The sequence below is a fragment of the Tachypleus tridentatus genome, chromosome 13 (assembly GCF_004210375.1).
Source record: "Tachypleus tridentatus isolate NWPU-2018 chromosome 13, ASM421037v1, whole genome shotgun sequence".
NCBI classification, from domain to species: domain Eukaryota; kingdom Metazoa; phylum Arthropoda; class Merostomata; order Xiphosura; family Limulidae; genus Tachypleus; species Tachypleus tridentatus.
The window spans coordinates 23,409,314-23,425,173 of record NC_134837.1 but is presented as its reverse complement, the minus strand read 5'-3'; the positions used below and the strand labels follow the sequence as shown (position 1 = coordinate 23,425,173).

Genomic DNA, 15,860 nt, shown 5'->3' with positions numbered 1-15,860 from the left:
ATAACGACAGTGTTAAGGCTAGAGGAAAACATACATAGAACTGTTATGTCAAGCCTGATACTTTTCAAAAGGAACAACTTATGATTAATATTATAAGTACTAAGAACAGCACATGTAGACCAAACAAAAACACTTGGTTTACAATATTTTGCGAAAACTCAAGAGTTAATTATTTTTTGTTTAAAGTTTAAGAAAGAATTGTCGGAATGAGCAGCGTATCCACAGTAACAATGTGATCATATCTAAACGAATAAACAGTGTACCGTAATACTTGAAGATATAAATACTCCACTTAATTATTAAAACTGGCATATAGTTTGTTAATACGTATACAGCCACATATATACTAGTTATTAGTTTTAACACTGAAGCGAGCTAAATCAACAATAGTTGTTAACCAATAAAAAACTATCTTCGTATAACGAACGATTGCTCTTTCAACGAGATAACGTGTTGAATATGTTTAAGCATTACCAATGTGTTTTATTTGTTTAGTATCTCTCTCTGTTTTTCCTAATGCATTCCAATACAATGTGGTAGCCCGAGAGAAAGAAGAAAAAAGTTTGTTTTTTTTTAATTGAGGTTTTGAAAGAGAGGAGAGTTCTGGAAAATTGTAAACCTGTCATGGGAAGTCTTGTTTTTATTGTAAACCTGTCATGGGAAGTCTTGTTTTCACACTTGAAATGCATAATTACCTATAGACACTTTCTTCTCCAATCTTACAGTGCCAGTTAAGGAAATCCTGATTGTCAACCAAAGGAATCAATCGTTATCTGGGATCGTTGGACCTTACAGTGAAGGCTCTGAGCTCACGCTGGTGTGTTACGCTGTAGGCGGTAAGTTATATATCTCGGCCAATGCCTTTGTAATCCCACAACTATCTCATTAATGACTTTTTTATGCAATATGTAATACGTTAGGTAATGAAGACCTAAGATGTAATACATAGCTTGGGAAAAGTCTTGGAATTTTGTTCAGTTTCAAATATTTAAGATAAGAAAAACTTGTACTAGCAACATAAAAATAGCCGTAAAACAGGAGAAATGATAGCGTTTTTCTTCGCACTCTGGTCATCATTTTTATTAACTGGTCAATCAACACATCTGTGCTTGTGTTATTATAATGAAATTATAATCTTCCATACTTTAAACATGAAACTTTTTCCATAAACGTTCCAGTTATATTTGCAGATACAGGCAATATTTACGTCATTAGCGATAGAAGAAGAATGAGGGGCGTAGTGCGTTACTACTTCTGTCCCACTAATTTAGTGCTGGATTTTACACAGTAGCATACTTTATTTTTCAAATCCTTACGATCCATTAGAAATTTTGAAATACCTGTCATTATATATATTTTTATGGTCTTCTTGACACAGCCCAGGAGTCGTGGGTACGTTGTACCACCAGTATTACAATCTGATATAAAATATATTAATAAATAATAAATACGGACTGATATAAAATAAATTATTCTATGTTTAACTAAATTAACCACCTGTATACCTGTCGAAATATTTAGAGCAACTTTTTGTGAACGTGTCTATCATTTCTATTACACTATTTGAATAAAGTTTTATTTTATATTTTGTTTCTTCAATTACATTTAGACTACTTATATGAAAGTTAATAAATCATAACATTATTTACCTGTTGGTTAAGGACTTTACTTGTGATCTGCGGGTCGCGGGTTTGAATCCCGTCACCAAACATGTTCGTTGTTGTGACCCTTGAGATGTTATTATGTGACAGCCAATCATACCTTTCATTGATAATAAAATAACCAAGTAGTTGTAGAAGGTGGTTTTGTTTGTTTTGTTTTTTGAATTTCGCGCAAAGCTACTCGAGGGCTATCTGCGCTAGCTGTCCCTAATTTAGCAGTGTAAGACTAGAGGGAAGGCAGCTAGTCATCACCACCCACCGCCAACTCTTGGGCTACTCTTTTACCAACGAATAGTGGGATTGACCGTCACATTATAACGCCCCCACGGCTGGGAGGGCCAACATGTTTGGTGCGACCGGGATTCGAACCCGCGATCCTTGGATTACGGTGTAAGGTGGTGCTGATTAACAGGCTTCCCTCTTGTATATCACTGCTAAATGAGGAATTGCTAGTGCAAATAGTCCTAGAGTAGGTTTGCACGAGATTCAAGAAGCAGAACAGACAGACAAAGTATTTATGAAAAATTCTCTTTAAATGAAAGTAAAAAATTAGATTATCAAATTGCCAAGTTAACTCGTAACCTCCATTATAAAATGGTTGGTCTAAAAATAAAAGTTTTAAGGGATTCATACATATAATTGTAAAGTAGTCTATTAAATGTTATATTTTTCTTTGATATTTATGTTTCCTTGTATGCATTTCAAACTTAAAGCATTGATTATTGATATTAATTTAAGGTCAGCACGTGCTGTAAATATATCAAAGGCGAAGCCTATTACTGACGTTTAGTAGCCTCATCTGTTCCTAAGTCAAAATTAATCACTATCGTAGTAAATTGAGTTGATGGTCATGCGTTGATGAAAATTTCAAACAGTGTCATAGTTTAAAGCAAAATATTACACAGAAGTAAGTAGAAAAAGAAAATATACTTATGTCACTTCAGATATAGAAAATAAATACAAACTATGTGTTCTTTGGATTGAAAATTCTGATGAAACACATTTAGGCTTGAATAGATTGCACCACGTGATGCAAGCCATGCGCCCACAGAGAGCTCTGATTCGTAGAAGGCGCTAGTTTGTATCTTTGAAGGATTGTTTTTTGTTGTTTTTTAATTTTGCGCAAAGCTGCACGAGGACTATCTGCGCTAACCGTCCATAATTCAGCAGTGTAAGACTAGAGGGAAGGCAGCTAGTCAACACCACCCACCGCCAACCCTTTGGCTACTCTTTTGCCAATGAATTGTGGGATTTAACACCACATTATAACGCCCCCACGGCTGAAGGGCGAGCATTTTTGGCACGACGGGAATTCGAACCCGAGACCCTTAGATTAGGAGTCGAACGCCTCAATCCCCCTGGCCATGTTGGGTTTCTTTGAAGGAAAGATGCTTTTTTTTTTTTAGAGAGAGAAAGAATATATATTTCACACAGTGCGCCATCCATTATTGATACGGTCCTAAACATAAATCTTATACTTACAAAGAGGAAATAGACTTTTCCAGGATCACTTTACAGAGGATAACTTTACTGAAAATTTGCGGACAATTATTTTATACATTGTTGCATCAGTTTTTATCGTTGGATGGGCTGTTTTGGATTATTCGGTAAAATCAAAACTCAATTCAGTTAATGAAAGGAAAGTGTTTTATTTCTTCAACTACAACATACAAATTCTATGTTGCATTCGCTACTATGCCTAACTCACTTTCTTGTAAACATCCCTTTCGTATTTAGAGAGGTAACTGAAATCTGGCTGACTAACACAATTGCTAACTCAGTAATCGTTATGAAACACAGTAAGAGTATCATTAACTGGCTAAATGACTCACTGACTCACAAAATGACTCACGTTTTTATTATAGAAAATTAACAGTAACGTCAATATTCCCGAAGCTTTCTTGCATATTAATCACCAAACGTGATTTAAGATTCAACAAACGCAAAATTCAAATAAAGTACCACGATTCTGTGACTTTCCTTTTAATTAATTGTAGCTGTAACTAACCTCGAAGCAACTATAATATCATATCTAGATGAAGGCATTCTTGTTGTATGTTAACTGCCGTCTATGTACACACTCTGGGGCTTGAATATTTTGTTGCATGTTGTAGGGTCTGTTGGATATCCATCAGGATCAATATTTAACTACGCAACACGTAATAGTGCATTTATCACTGTTTTACCTTCAGAGTACTTCAGTTAAGGGTTTTCTTATGAAACTATTATTGTACTGCCAACAAGAACTACTTTAAAGGAATCATAAGCCTGAAAAAATATATATTAATGAGCTTATAGTGAACCAAAACAACTAACTGGAAGGTCATTTAGTGGAAGGCACACCTCTGTCACGCAGCAGTGACCACATTCGGTTCTCAAATAAAAATAGAACATGTGTCCGTATTTCCGTTATTATAAAAAGAAACGGACAGTTTTTTTTCAGGACAATGATAAATAACGAAAGTTGATAGACATTTAAACTATGACCCAGCTTAGAAATGATTAGATTTTGGCCGACACAAACGTAGACACACACACAGGGGTGAAAACATGACCTCCATCCGTCTTCAGGCGGGTAGCTAGATAAGTGATAAATTATATAATAAACAACCAGCTTAATAGTTAACGATTATTAAGATAAACAGGAACAGACATTACATTAATAAGCAGATAATTAACATTAAAATTAACAAATTATCCACATGTTTAGTACAGATGCTTCATAGAGTGTAAATTAATAATAAATCCTTCTTAAAGTAAATATAACACATATAAACAGGTATTACATAATTAAGCAGATAGTTAAAATTATAATCAATCAAGTAACCACATGTTTAATTCACATATTACAAGTTAATCAGTCGTGTCTCACTAAATGGTAATTCAACAAACTTTACTGAATAAGTGATTCTTCAAATAAAAGCTTACGTGTCAGAGGCCTAATCATTAAGTGGGTAAAAAGCCATGTATTTACTATTGAATTATTTATTAATGCACTTCCATCAACCATGTAGAACGAGTAGATTAGCTGCGCTTAAAATATCAGTTATGGCTGAATTACCACAAATAGGAAAGCACCTAATCAATACCTTTTTAAAATTTTTATGAGAATAAGAATTATTCAGAAGGGTCAAAACTGCCTACATATGTTGTTGTTGTTGCTTTTAATTCATATTTTTGCGGCTATTTTGATTGGATGTAGTATTGCTTCTTTCGGAATATTTACATTCCACATAAATTATTCTTCGCCTTGGAATAGATGGTTAACTACACGTTTCTAATGAAAAAGGCTTACCTGTGCAGAACACAAGAGCATTTGGACAACATACCAGACTTTAAGAAAAATGTTGAGACTTTTATTATATCTTAAGGGCAGAAAAAAGTTAAAAAAACAGTAACTACTATGTAAAACTGTGTCACAAATATCTCACATTGAGTAAGAGGAGTTTCCTGAAGACGTTTAGACTACTCTGGAAAAGTAATACCTTCCTCACTGTCAATAAACACGAAAAGATAAAAGTTTTATACGAACATAACATAGAAATATTAAGTGGCAGAAATGTTCAAAATATATTCAATTTGAAAAAAAAATACATTATTTAAGAGTAAGATGTTTTCACAGCTAATACTTGTTGCAAGTGAAAATGTAGGGTGGATTAGGGTAGATTTATGTTTATATTTAGTTATTTTATTTTCACTATTTGAAGTGTTCTAGTATCTGTATATTTAGCAATAACGTGATACTGTTGCTTCCATTCCAATAGATGTACCTGCAGAACGTTTTCTGTTCTATTCATTTGAAAGATTTTCAAAACGATCCTTTATAGTGCTGGTTTATCAGATTCTGAATATTTATTTCAGCAGATAAAAAAAAACTCACAAAAGTCCTTTAACATTGAATTCGATGATTTGATCGAGACATCCACTTAATCAAGAATTTAAATTTCGATATTTTTATGGATTAATTTATCAAAACCAATTCCGTTACTTTTAAAGTATGCCTAGAGATGTTATAGTGGTGGAGCTTTGCTTGGTTGACAATGTTCCCATAAAGACAAAGAATCTTCTCTGCAAAATGGGTCGACACACTATCGTGGCAGAAGTTCGAGCTGACTTTTACCTTTAACGGCAAGATAAAAAAAATATATTTTCAGTTCTTCTGCTATAGCAGAAATCAACTAAAACTTTTTAATGCATTAATGATACTATGTTTCAAAGAAGTTTATAAGATAGACGATAATAAATTGCCCTGGATTTTTTAAAGGACTAAAATGAATATAATTCTCTTTTCAGTATCATCACAAACGTTCATATCTCGTCTGAGATGTCAAGCTTTGAACACTGACTATTCACTCAATGATACAGTTTATAATACTTGGTACGTTTGATTTAATTTTTTCTTCGCCAAGATTTTACTTTATAATATTATGCACACAAATTCCAAGTTGTGATATCCTTAAACACTTGGTCGGTGGGTTCAGAGAGATAACCCACCTACGACCAGATCTGTGCAGTATTTTTCTTAAATGGATAATTTGTTGTTTTTCTTTCACTTCTGCGGCTCGGCATAGCCAGATGGTTAAGGCACTCGATCGTAATCCGCGGATCGAGAGATCGAATCCCCGTCACACCAAATATGTTCGCCCTTTCAACTGTGGGGACGTTATAAAATGACGGCCAATCCCACTATTCGTTGGTAAAAGAGTAGCCTAAGATTTGGGCGTGGGTGGCGATGATTAGCTGCCTTTCGTTTAGTCTTACACTGCTAAATTAGGGACAGCAAGTGCAGATGGCTCTCGAGTAGCTTTGCGCAAAATTCAAAACACCCCAAATCAAATTGTTACTTCTTCATAATATTTCAAGTTGACATATCTAAAGAGCTCTAATGAAACTTTTCTATCATATTTAAAGTTTTGTTAACATTGAAGAATTAGCATGTCTGTTATAATGGAGATATATTTACAGAAGAAATGGAAACCTGTGCATAATGATATCATAATACACTGCCAGTCTTCTGTAACCAGTAATACTCTTGGAAATGGAAGATGTTAGCAAAATATATGCAATCTTGGAATGTTTTGTTTTCAAAAAAATATTATAAAACGATATACATCGCTCGGTAAACGTGTGTGTCTGGGTTTTCTTATAGCAAAGCACATTGGGCTACTTGCTGAGTCTACCGATGGGAATCGACCCCTGATTTTAAAGTTGTAAATCCGAAGACTTACCGCTGTACCAACAGGGAACTCTCGGTGAACGTACAACAACCTTTCGCTCAATAATCAAATTGAAATTTTTTTTTCTGTCTAGTCAGAGATAAAAGTAAAACTTGAAACAAAAAATTGTTTAATCTCACAGCTATTATAAAAGTTATATCCAACAACGTAGGTTCTAGAAAGTACAGCAATAACAATAATAAATCTAATCATATTGTGAACTGAATAATAAGAATAGTGTAGAAAACTTTTGGCTGCCCTGTAAGTGTTTTTTTTCATTATATTAAATCTGTTCAAACTTACATTGCAGATTTGGTACTATAACCTTTAAAATGATATCTTTGTGGCCCTATTATATGAGCCTGGTATGGCCAGGTGGTCAAGGCACTCGAGTCGTGATCCGAGGGTTGCTGGTTCGAATACTCATTCAACCAAAAGTAGTCGTCCTTTCAGTCGTGGGGGCATTATAATTTGACTATCAATCCAACTATTCATTGATAAAAGAGTATCCCAAGATTTGGCGGTGAGTGGTAATGACTAATGGCCTTCTATCTAGTCTTAGACTGCTAAATTAGGAACGACTAGCGTAGATAGCCCTTGTGTAGTTTTGCACGAAATTCAAAGCAACCCTATTTTATGTTTTAATTTTTAAACATGCTGCAATGTCTCATGCAACATTAAATTACAGAATAAATGTGGTATTTTCACAGCTTGGTTCTTACTTTCACTCATTTTATTTACGTTTGCCTCCAGGTGGTTCATCTTTAAGTCTGGAGTTTATAACGCTAAAATCTAGGGTTCAATAACTACAAAGAACAATTACGTCGCTGCATAGCTCTGTGTACCAACAAACAGAAAACAAACGAAAGTGACTTACACGTTTTAGAAAAGCATATTTATTTTTACAATTCATCACAGAAGTTGAAATTATTCAATAAATCAGAAATTTTATATCGTTAGAAGAAAACCCGTATCAAACAAATAAAATAAAAAATAAAATTTACGTGATATTGAAATAATTAACGTCGTTAAGGTTCTGAGTAATATGTACAAGTTCTAGAAACTTGGCGTTCAGTAACGTTACTCTGATGATCAAAAATCAACTTATTCAGCATAAAATCCGACTGAAGAAAAATGTGCAAGACGGATAGGCTATTTTTTTTCCAAAAGCAGTTTGTTATAGGATAAAATCAAATAACACTTTGTTATTAGAACCTAAACCACTATATGAAGAAAATAGTAGGGAAAGATAAACTGATAGGAGAAAGATGTAACATGGTAATTACTGAACTAACTATTGTACACAGATGGTTATTCGCACTTCATGTGAACAAGTTTTATATACTAATGTAGTAGTGTGTAGCGGCAATACGCGAACCGTGGCCGTCACGGGCAATATGTTTAATTTTAAACGTGTGTGGGTGTGTGTGTTTCACAGCCGAATTTCTAATCTCTCAGTAAGTGTAATATTGCAAAAATAAGTTTTACAACTGGAATACGTGTCAAATCTTTCGTAGGATATATTTATATATTTTGTTAAAATTTGCGCAAAGTTTACACTGCTCAACAAAGTTTTTGCTTCTTGAACACTGTTGGGTGTTCCTTATATATTTTTGACTGCTGATCACGAAGATCACATCCAAATTTGTCCATCTCGTATCGTTTCATCGAAATCTTCAGTTTAACCAGGACATCGCTACAATGGAAAAACGATATCAGGGAAACTGGAATCCATCAATGCTTGTTGACTACTGTTGGACACTGCAACGTGATGCACCGGACATTGAATACAAACAGAAATCAGGAGCAAAACACTTTTAATTATGTTGAACTTAATAACGTATTAGACACATAAACGCAATTAAACACGTTATTACCGGTAAACAGTTAACTGTCTATTTCTCAGAGTTCCTACGTGATGAAGCAAAACCAAAACAATATTTGTGCATACCTACCAGGTACCTGTCACAGTCAGCAGAAACTTTTCAGGAAGCAAAACATTTCAAAAAAATTGTTGTGCAGTGACCAAGCTGTTCCCAATGTTTGATGATAGACTAAAGGGAAAGCAGCTAGTGAACACCACCCGTCACCATCCCTAAGGCTACTTTTATCAAATCAAATAGTAGAATTTTACTATCGGTTTTACAAAGTATCCATGATCCCAAAGTGCGGAGCACAATCCATTTCCCTTTATGTGCAGTTGAACAACAGAACAAGACCTAAAACACAGAGTCCGGCATACACTAACTGTTAAACCACGTTTGTTCCATTTACCCAGGAAAGACGGTCATATGTAAATAGTACGCACCAAACATGCTCGCCCTTTCAGCAGTGGGGGCGTTATAATGTGACTGTCAATCCCACTATTCTTTGGTAAAAGAGTAGCCCAAGAGTTGGCGCTAGATGGTGATGACTAGCTGCCTTCCCTCTAGTCTTGCACTGCTAAATTAGGGGCGGCTAGCGCAGATAGCTTTACGCGAAATTCAAAAACAATGTAACTAGTATTTAACAATGAAGAGATAGGATAGAAATGTCAAGAAATTTGAGACCAACTTCATTACCCTACTTCAAGCCAACCAAAAAATCGTTACAATAAAAAAGGTATATTTCTCTGTACATTTGACATGACAGTAAAGATGGATTTCCAGTTAGTAAATGCTCAAAAGTCAAAAGGTCACAAGCATTTAGACACTCCTTATAATTAGCGGCTGTTTGCATGAGAAAGATAACCGAATACTTTGAAGCCATAGAAATTACCAAATTTCCTGATATGACTCTGTCTAAATTTGGTCTGTTTAAATGTGGTCTTGAAGACCGATGTCCACCTACAGTGGAAGTTTCTCCGAAATGTGTATCTCAATATGGATCTCGAAACACTTCGTAATCACATTATTAGATTAATAAATAAGGAAGTTTGGACCAACCTTCCTTTCCAGTACCTCACCCCCTGTTGATGAAACTTTACCATATTTGGTGTGGAATTTCATTAAGGCTATATGAATTTTTAGTTTTACATTTTGCAGCTTTTGTAGGTGTGTTTTTTGCGTTTTATTACTACTTTCCACCTGTTGACGGACCTTCACCAAAGTTGGCATCAAGGTTTTAGGGTACATTCAGATAACTTACGGTTTAGAGTTTTATGTTCTGTAATTTTATGGGCGTTCTTGCTTTTTCTTTTTACAATTACACATAAAGGAAGCAACTTTTCATTTTCTTAGGTAACGTTTTATTAATCATGAACTTACATAGCTTCTGTCCAGGAAAATAGTACTCCAACTAGTTCTGGATAATCGTTGATTAATCCTACAGGGAAAGGGTACTCCATTTAGTTCTGGATAATCGATGATCAATCCTACAGGGTAGGGGTACTCCATTTAGTTCTGGATAATCGATGATTAATCCTTCAGGATAAGGGTACTCCAGCCAGTTCTGGGTAATCGATGATCAATCCTACCGGGTAGGGGTACTCCATTTAGTTCTGGATAATCGATGATTAATCCTTCAGGGTAAGGGTACTCCAGCTAGTACTGGGTAATCGATGATCAATTCTACAGGGTAGGGGTACTCCAGCTAGTTCTGGATAATCGATGATCAATCCTACAGGGTAGGGTACTCCAGCTAGTATAGTAACAATTTTTTATGGCTGGCTGGTACAGAAATCAATCTATCATATTGAATATTTGTCACCAAAGCAGATGCTCTCGTAGCTTATCATGATTTTAACTTATTTTATGAAAATTATACGATTTATTTACGTAATAATAATGTTTTTTATTTCATCACTTTAGATAGGTGATTATTAAATGCTTTGAAAATTTTATACGTCATTATATATAAAGAATAAAAGTTTGAGAAATTTTCCAGGTTACTGACCTTTAAACTGGAGGTATGAGTTACTTTAATATTGTAGAAGTTCTGTTCATTCGTCATGTAAAAACAATATACGCATATTGAGAATTTTCAAAAGATAGTTTGTGCAATAAATATTTTTTTGTTTTAGGTAAACCCATTCCTTCTGTAACGTGGTGGATGCAATCAGTGCTAGTGGACAACGTTTATGGACTTACTGTGTCCGGAAATGTTCGGAATGATCTGATCTTGGAGAAACTTTCACGAGATGATTTCATGATAAATTTAACTTGTCGAGCATCGAACTCTAATCATACTTCCACAGTCAGTGCGTCTGTCACAATTGACATGAACTGTAAGTATTTATCTTAATCTTATTAAATTTTCCTTAAAAAAAGTTTAACTTCATAATTCTAGCTTTAAATTCAAGCTTTATACCAATAAAGATTATGGAGAATCATATTTCTTGTTTAATTAAATACTATTATAAAATCAATATTACTTGGAATTTCGCCCTTGGAAATACAATACACAAAAAGGTATTTCAGAGTAGTACACAAAGCCAATAGTACACAAGCCATTAAAAGATTTTCCAATAGCCTGACTAATCTAGACGTCCACAACTGTGAACTATTAGCCATCTGAATTAAAGTAATGTCGATATCTTCGCTTTGACCAGTTAGTCCCAACAGATTTCCATATACTCTAAATTGTTATTACAGTGATGTCCTATATAGGAAATAATCTTTTATAAATTCATTAGCATAACTACACATTCAAAACCTTTATCTAGTACATACTGGTATTTACGTTTCAGATTTGGTGAATCAAACATGTAGCCTTAAATACACTACAGCATTATAATTCTATTATTCACAGGTGTGTCAGCTACAGTTTATGTAGTATTTTTATCAGACAAAATTTCATTGGTGATGTGTGAACTTCTCCAATTTATTTATCTCAGCAAAGGAACGTAATTAACCAAAAAACTGTTGTCAATGAATAACTGAATTTATCTTGCTTTATACTATCAGAACAATAAGTCACAATATAAATAATGAATTCTGGAAATTATTCCGATTAAATGTAATTGTTTATTTGTTTAAAGAGAAATATAGCATATATGCCAAATTAGCTTATTCGTTATGATGTAGTAATCCAACTTAAAAAACTTTACAGTTTGGGTTTAACGAGCTACCAGAATATGATATTTATTTTGTTTATGATAAATCATGTGTCATAACAGCACTAAAATAATATATTCTTTTTAATTGTACTTAGTTATACGCTAAATGAGATGAAGTCTGGTCTTAAGTTTTATGTTATTGCAGTTTAAAAACAAAGGTTTTGAACGAAAACGATGTTCATTTAGTGATATATGCGTATATAAATTTTGTCACAAAAGTTATGAAATTAAAAGTTTCTTTTGTGTTTATTCGGCTGTTCATAATTTTCAGCACCAGCTGTCAACGCTTGCCGCTATAATTAAGCGCGCATTAGTCAAACCACAGAGAGAGAGAGAAAATACGAATGGTAAAGGAAGCACATTAAATGTGCTTGGTTAAGAAAGTTTTAATCAATATGGAAGCCACAATCAGAGATGGCAATAATAACGGAGGACAGTTTGACTATATGTGTATTCCGAATTTTAAATTTAATTATAAACATAAAAATACATACTTTCTGCATTTGAGAGTTAGGATTGTCACCTTCCAACTAGACTTGAAACTGATTAGACATCCATAAAAATAACTCTCATATGTTTATTTCTGCGGACAAATTTAATCATACATTACTAAAGAAATATATCCTGTAATACCCATGAGTATGAGTTTTGTAAATACGATCAAAAATGAAACAATTTAAACTATCAAGCTTCAGAAACATAAACGAAGAAATGAGATGTAATTCCTTTAGGGTTAAAAACGCTAAAACAAAGTTTTATTTATTAGAACGAATACATATTTTTCTCGAGCCGTCATCTTTTTAACTGACGTTTGGAAGTTAACTACTCTTAATTATAATAAAGTTAATTCCAAAGAAATAAATTAATAAATTATGGAACATAAACAGAGGTGCTGTCATTTAGATTTTGTTGATAGACAAAGTGAAGCCATTTAGTGGTGCAGCACTGTAAGGATAGTAGCAAAAAACTTACTGTTTGTTTGTTTCTGAATTCCGCGCAAAGCTACACGAGTTCTATCTGCGCTAGCCGTCCCTAATTTAGCAGTGTAAGACTAGAGGGAAGGCGGTTAGTCATCACCACTCACCGCCAACTCTTGGGCTACTCTTTTACCAACGAATAGTGGGATTGACCGGCACATTATAACGCCCCCACGGCTTAAAGGGCGAGCATATTTGGTGTGACTGGGATTCGAACATGCAAGTTACGAGTCTAGCGCCTTAACCACCTGGCCATGCCGGGCCTGAGAAACTTGTAGATGTAATTCTAGATAATTTATCAAATGTATAATCAACAAAATCGCTTGGTGTTATTAAAATCTATTTCAGAAAAACATAGTCGTGTAAAGATTGTAGAAAAAATTTATAAGTCAATCACTCTTTTCTCACAAACTAAACTAGTTTCCTGATTATATGATAACGCAGAGCCGAATCTATAAAACAGAAAAAATCTTTGTTTAAAGCCAAGAAGCCTTTTTCAAAATAACATGAAATAATTACATTCCTGAGTGGAACGTTTTTCTGTGAGTTAGTTTCGAATACACTTCTTCATATTGATGCGTTTACTTCAGCATGTTCTTTTTGAAATCAAAAGTAGTGCGCCTTCTCTTTAAGGCGACACGTTATTAAAGCCGGCAGAACTACACTTTTTCTTTTTAAGTTCACATGTCAGAAGAGCTGCACGTTCTCTTAGAGTTTTCATGCTTTATTTAAGTCAGAAGAAGTTCACTTTCTCTTTCATGTCCCACGTTATTAAAGTCACAAAAACTGCATTTTCTCTTTACCTTCAAGTGCTGTTCGGGTAAGAAGACAAGCACGCACTATTTCAGTTTATGTACAGTCAATATGATTAGGTGCATGTCACTTTATCTACAAACTCACACATTAGTACTAGGATATGGCACTTTTTTTCGATCTTATATTTTTCTGAAGTTAAACGATTTTCTTCTCTCTAAGATATCGTGTATTAATGTTAAAGTTCGAAAAAGTATTTTTTTCTAAGTTCTTTAATTATAATCACAAAGCGATAAATTTTATTTGATAAATCCCTCCTGTCTAGAAAATTAGGATTTATTTTCACTTATACTTTTGATAATAACATAATATTGTTATGTAAGAAAATATAAACCGTATTGCTTTAATGACAGGTTTTAATCTATGATGTTTGCTATGTGCAATGAAAACTTACAAGTGATGTATTATATATTTTCACTCCGATTACTTGACGTTTGAAGTTCTGCGTTTCGAAACCACACCACAGTGTAATAAAATACACTTCTTAAATTAAGGTTGGAGTGACAAATGTTAGTCATTCTCATAAATCGTAGTCTATACAATTACTTTATTATATAATTACCTTCTACATTCGTTTTGCTGCATTATGTAGATTTAAAACTAACAATTAATATCTAATAATAAAAAGTAACAACTAATTAATAACTGGAATTAGATTGAAGCTATTAATTGGTAAAATAATTTTAATTTTAAATTACTAAGTTTAAAATATTAATATGGCTTCTTTAAATAATCTTACTGATCATATAAACCCACAATAGGTAGAGCCCAGAATAGCTTTGGCCTTTAACTTCAGTGATTCTCCCAATTATAACTTACTCAGTTAAGTTGTATTTTGAATTTCGTTCAAACCCTTCTCTAATTTAGCAGTGTAAGACTATAGTGAAGGCAGATAGTCATCGCCACCAACCGTCAATTTTTAGGCTACTCTTTTACCAACAAATAGTGGGATTGACCGTTATAATTTACCCCCCCCCTCACGAACCTATAAGATTTTGTGTGTGTCAGTCGTTGATAAATGCAAATTTTAAAGAAATGTTAATGTCAACGGACTCCAAAAATTATCAGTTATATGTTGTAAAACACACTGGAAAAAGAGTTAGTCTCAGCGATTAGTAAATAAACGATACATAGGCAGCTACAAACTAAAGTAGATATGAAAGGTGTATCAATAACAAGAAAACAGTTCTGGTTCAAGATGTAAAAATAAATAACGGTACACTTAACAGAAATAGTATAAAATGCACAATAACAATGTACACTTATTAAGTCACAAATAGTATAAAATGCACAATAACAATGTTCACTTATTAAGTGAACCAAATAAATATTTTTTAAAAAATCTTCTTGACGTTTTCCCCGATGGCTCAGCGTTAGTCTGAAGAGCTTATAATGCTAAAAATAACGTTTCGATACCCGCAGTGAGCAAAACACAGGTAATTCATTATATAGCTTTCTTCTTAATAACAAAAATTCCAGAAGATGCATTCCTGTGGGAGATGCAATGAATATTTGCGAGCTTAGTTGTTCTGCGTGGTGACCTGTGAATTGAGAGAACAGGATTCTGGTCACTCAGTTGGCCACTTAGTACTATTTGAAATGTGGGTTACTGAAACACACTACTTTACCCTTGAATTAGTGGAATAGATCTTTTTACTGATCAAAATAGTGGCTAAGTTAGATCTTCCAGAGTCATTTTACTGATCAATAGTGGCTAAGTTAGATCTTTCAGAGTCATTTTACTGATCAATAGTGGCTAAGTTAGATCTTCCAGAGTCATTTTACTGATCAAAATAGTGGCTAAGTTAGATCTTCCAGAGTCATTTTACTGATCAATAGTGGCTAAGTTAGATCTTCCAGAGTCATTTTACTGATCAACAGTGGCTAAGTTAGATCTTTCAGAGTCATTTTACTGATCAATAGTGGCTATGTTAGATCTTCCAGAGTCATTTTACTGATCAAAAGTGGCTAAGTTAGACCTTCCAGAGTCATTTTACTGATCAAAATAGTGGCTAAGTTAGACCTTCCAGAGTCATTTTACTGATCAATAGTGGCGAAGTTAGACCTTCCAGAGTCATTTTACTGATCAACAGTGGCTAAGTTAGACCTTCCAGAGTCATTTTACTGATCAATAGTGGCTAAGTTAGATCTTTCAGAG

General features: G+C 33.9%; 2 protein-coding genes across 5 annotated transcripts in view; both read left to right on the top strand.

Moving 5' to 3' along the window:
• Nucleotides 1-15,860, top strand: part of LOC143239403 (protein turtle-like) — a 666,407-nt gene that overhangs the window by 504,307 nt on the left and 146,240 nt on the right. The gene's annotated exons all lie outside the window — the stretch shown is intronic.
• LOC143239503 (synaptogenesis protein syg-2-like) overlaps nucleotides 1-15,860 on the top strand; it is a 264,478-nt gene that overhangs the window by 184,662 nt on the left and 63,956 nt on the right. For both annotated transcript variants that reach the window (XM_076480635.1, XM_076480636.1), the window contains exons 5-6: nucleotides 726-836; nucleotides 10,878-11,081. In XM_076480635.1, coding sequence (XP_076336750.1) covers nucleotides 726-836; nucleotides 10,878-11,081 — 315 coding nt within the window. The remainder of the gene's footprint in view (nucleotides 1-725; nucleotides 837-10,877; nucleotides 11,082-15,860) is intronic.